At 40.2% G+C, this 2,499-nt stretch overlaps 1 protein-coding gene across 1 annotated transcript in view; it reads left to right on the top strand.

Annotated features, from left to right (window-relative positions):
- Window positions 1-2,137, top strand: part of LOC104966943 (fibrillin-2-like) — a gene marked incomplete at its 3' end in the record, with an annotated part of 13,839 nt that extends 11,702 nt beyond the window's left edge. Inside the window, exons 11-13 of the mRNA XM_010796298.1 lie at window positions 1,083-1,232; window positions 1,735-1,806; window positions 2,012-2,137. Of these exons, the coding sequence (XP_010794600.1) occupies window positions 1,083-1,232; window positions 1,735-1,806; window positions 2,012-2,137 (348 nt within the window). The remainder of the gene's footprint in view (window positions 1-1,082; window positions 1,233-1,734; window positions 1,807-2,011) is intronic.
- Window positions 2,138-2,499: the final 362 nt, after the last annotated feature.

The following is a 2,499-nucleotide window of genomic DNA, read 5'->3' as shown; positions in this document are numbered from 1 at the left end:
TCTCTCTATTTCACTTTTTAAGTATTTGTATTTTAATGTTGAACACACTGCTTCTGTAACAAAATAATCTATCCATCCATCCATCCATCCATCTCTCTATCTATCCATCCATCCATCCATCTCTCTCTCTCTGTCTGTCTGTCTGTCTATCTATCTATCTATCCATCTATCTATCTATCTATCTATCCATCTATCTATCTATCTCTCTATCTATCTATCTATCTATCCATCCATCCATCCATCCATCCATCTCTCTATCTATCTATCTATCTATCTATCTATCTGTCTGTCTGTCTGTCTGTCTGTCTATCTATCTATCTATCTATCTATCCATCCATCCATCCATCCATCCATCCATCCATCCATCCATCCATCTCTCTCTCTCTCTCTCTCTCTCCATCCATCCATCCATCCATCTCTCTATCTATCTATCTATCTATCTATCTATCTGTCTGTCTGTCTGTCTATCTATCTATCTATCTATCTATCTATCTATCTATCTATCTATCTATCTATCTATCTATCTATCTATCTATCTATCTATCTATCTATCTCTCTCTCTCTCTCTCTCTCTCTCTCTCTCTCTCTACTATCTATCTATCTATCTATCTATCTATCTATCTATCTCTCTATCTATCTCTCTATCTCTCTCTCTCTCAATCTATCTATCTATCTATCTATCTATCTATCTATCTATCTATCTATCTATCTATCTATCTATCTATCTATCTATCTGTCTATCTATCTATCTATCTATCTATCTATCTATCTATCTATCTATCTATCTATCTATCTATCTATCTATCTATCTATCTCTCTATCTATCTGTCTGTCTGTCTATCTATCTATCTATCTATCTATCTATCTATCTATCTATCTATCCATCCATCCATCCATCCATCTCTCTATCTATCCGTCTGTCTGTCTATCTATCTATCTATCTATCTATCTATCCATCCATCCATCCATCCATCCATCTATCTCTCTCTCTATCTATCTATCTATCAACTGGAAATACACATTTTAAGTGCTGGCTTTCAGGTGTTGGATATTAAAGCGCTGTGTTCCTCTTTGTAATGCAGACATGAGGAAGAGTGTGTGTTACCGAAACTACAACGACACGTGTGAGAACGAGCTGTCCTTCAACATGACCAAGAAGATGTGCTGCTGCGCCTACAACGTGGGGAAAGCCTGGAACAAACCCTGCGAGTCCTGTCCCACTCCGGCCACCAGTGAGTCTCAATGAAGATCTATTTTTTGAACTAGTGTTAAAGGTCACCTATTATGCAAAATCCACTTCTTCATGTCTTTTCTACATCAACATGTGTCCCCTCTGTGGAAAGAGACTCTGGAAGTTTCAGGAAAAAAGATTCTCTCTCTTTTTGTCCTGATCCATTTCTATACATTTCTATCTGAAAATGAGCTGATCAGATTTTGGCCACTTTATGATGTCATAACGTTTTTTTGGCTTGTGTAACCATTAGCCAATCAGCAACCCTTATCACCTGAATCTCCTCCTAGAGCACCATTGAGTTCTTTGTAACCAAATCTCTCTCAGAGGGGCGTGGGGAGGGGCTCCTTATTTTCATCTAAAGTAACAGACAGAGAATCAGCACTTTGGAAACAGGGCTGAAACAGAGGGGATTATGGGTAATGCTGCAATGATCTGTTTGGCGTTTGGAGCCAATCAGAGTCAGGTTCTTGTATTCACTGAGTGTTTCCTGTGTGTTTCAGCTGAGTACCAGTTGCTGTGTGGGAACCAGGCTCCTGGCTTCATCATCGACATCCACACTGGAAAGCCCGTCGGTAAGATCATTATTTGAAATGTATTTCTATATTATTCACCAGGTGTTTGTGTTGTGACAGAATGCTAAATGCTTTCAATGTTTGTCGTAAAGCATTTTCATTTGCCTTGTTGTTAAAATGTGTTTTCGCAATCAGTAAACAGTGTGAAAAAGTGCTGCTGTTACAACGTTCATTTTGCATAATATCTGGTGTGTGTTTTGTGCAGATATTGATGAGTGCAGGGAGATCCCCGGCATCTGTGCCAACGGGGTGTGTATCAATCAGATCGGGAGCTTCCGCTGTGAGTGTCCGATGGGCTTCAGCTACAACAACATCCTGCTCATCTGTGAAGGTACGACACACGTTAAGTTTCCTCTGTTTTGTTCATCTTACTGTGTCGAATGCTATAAAAGATAACGGTCATTACCTGGGATTCAAAAACCAGTTTCCCTATTATAAGACAATGTGCACATACCGTAATTTTCGGACTATAAGCCGCGCCTTTTTTCCAATTTTTCGACCCTGCGGCTTATATAACGGTGCGGCTAATCTATGGATTTTTACAGCTAACGGCCACTAGGGGACCTCCTAAATCTATGGATTTTACAGGTTACAGTCCACCACCTTTAACTCTATGGGCTCTATGGCCGATCCGCGGAAACCCACCTTTAAGCGGCGGGCTCCAGCAGGAAAAGCTGGAGGCCGGAAAAGAGT

This window comes from Notothenia coriiceps, unplaced genomic scaffold, assembly GCF_000735185.1.
Source record: "Notothenia coriiceps isolate Sejong01 unplaced genomic scaffold, NC01 NC01_scaffold00002280, whole genome shotgun sequence".
In the NCBI taxonomy this organism is placed as follows: Eukaryota; Metazoa; Chordata; class Actinopteri; order Perciformes; family Nototheniidae; genus Notothenia; species Notothenia coriiceps.
The sequence above is the reverse complement of the archived record's forward strand: the minus strand, read 5'-3'. Positions and strand labels throughout refer to the sequence as shown.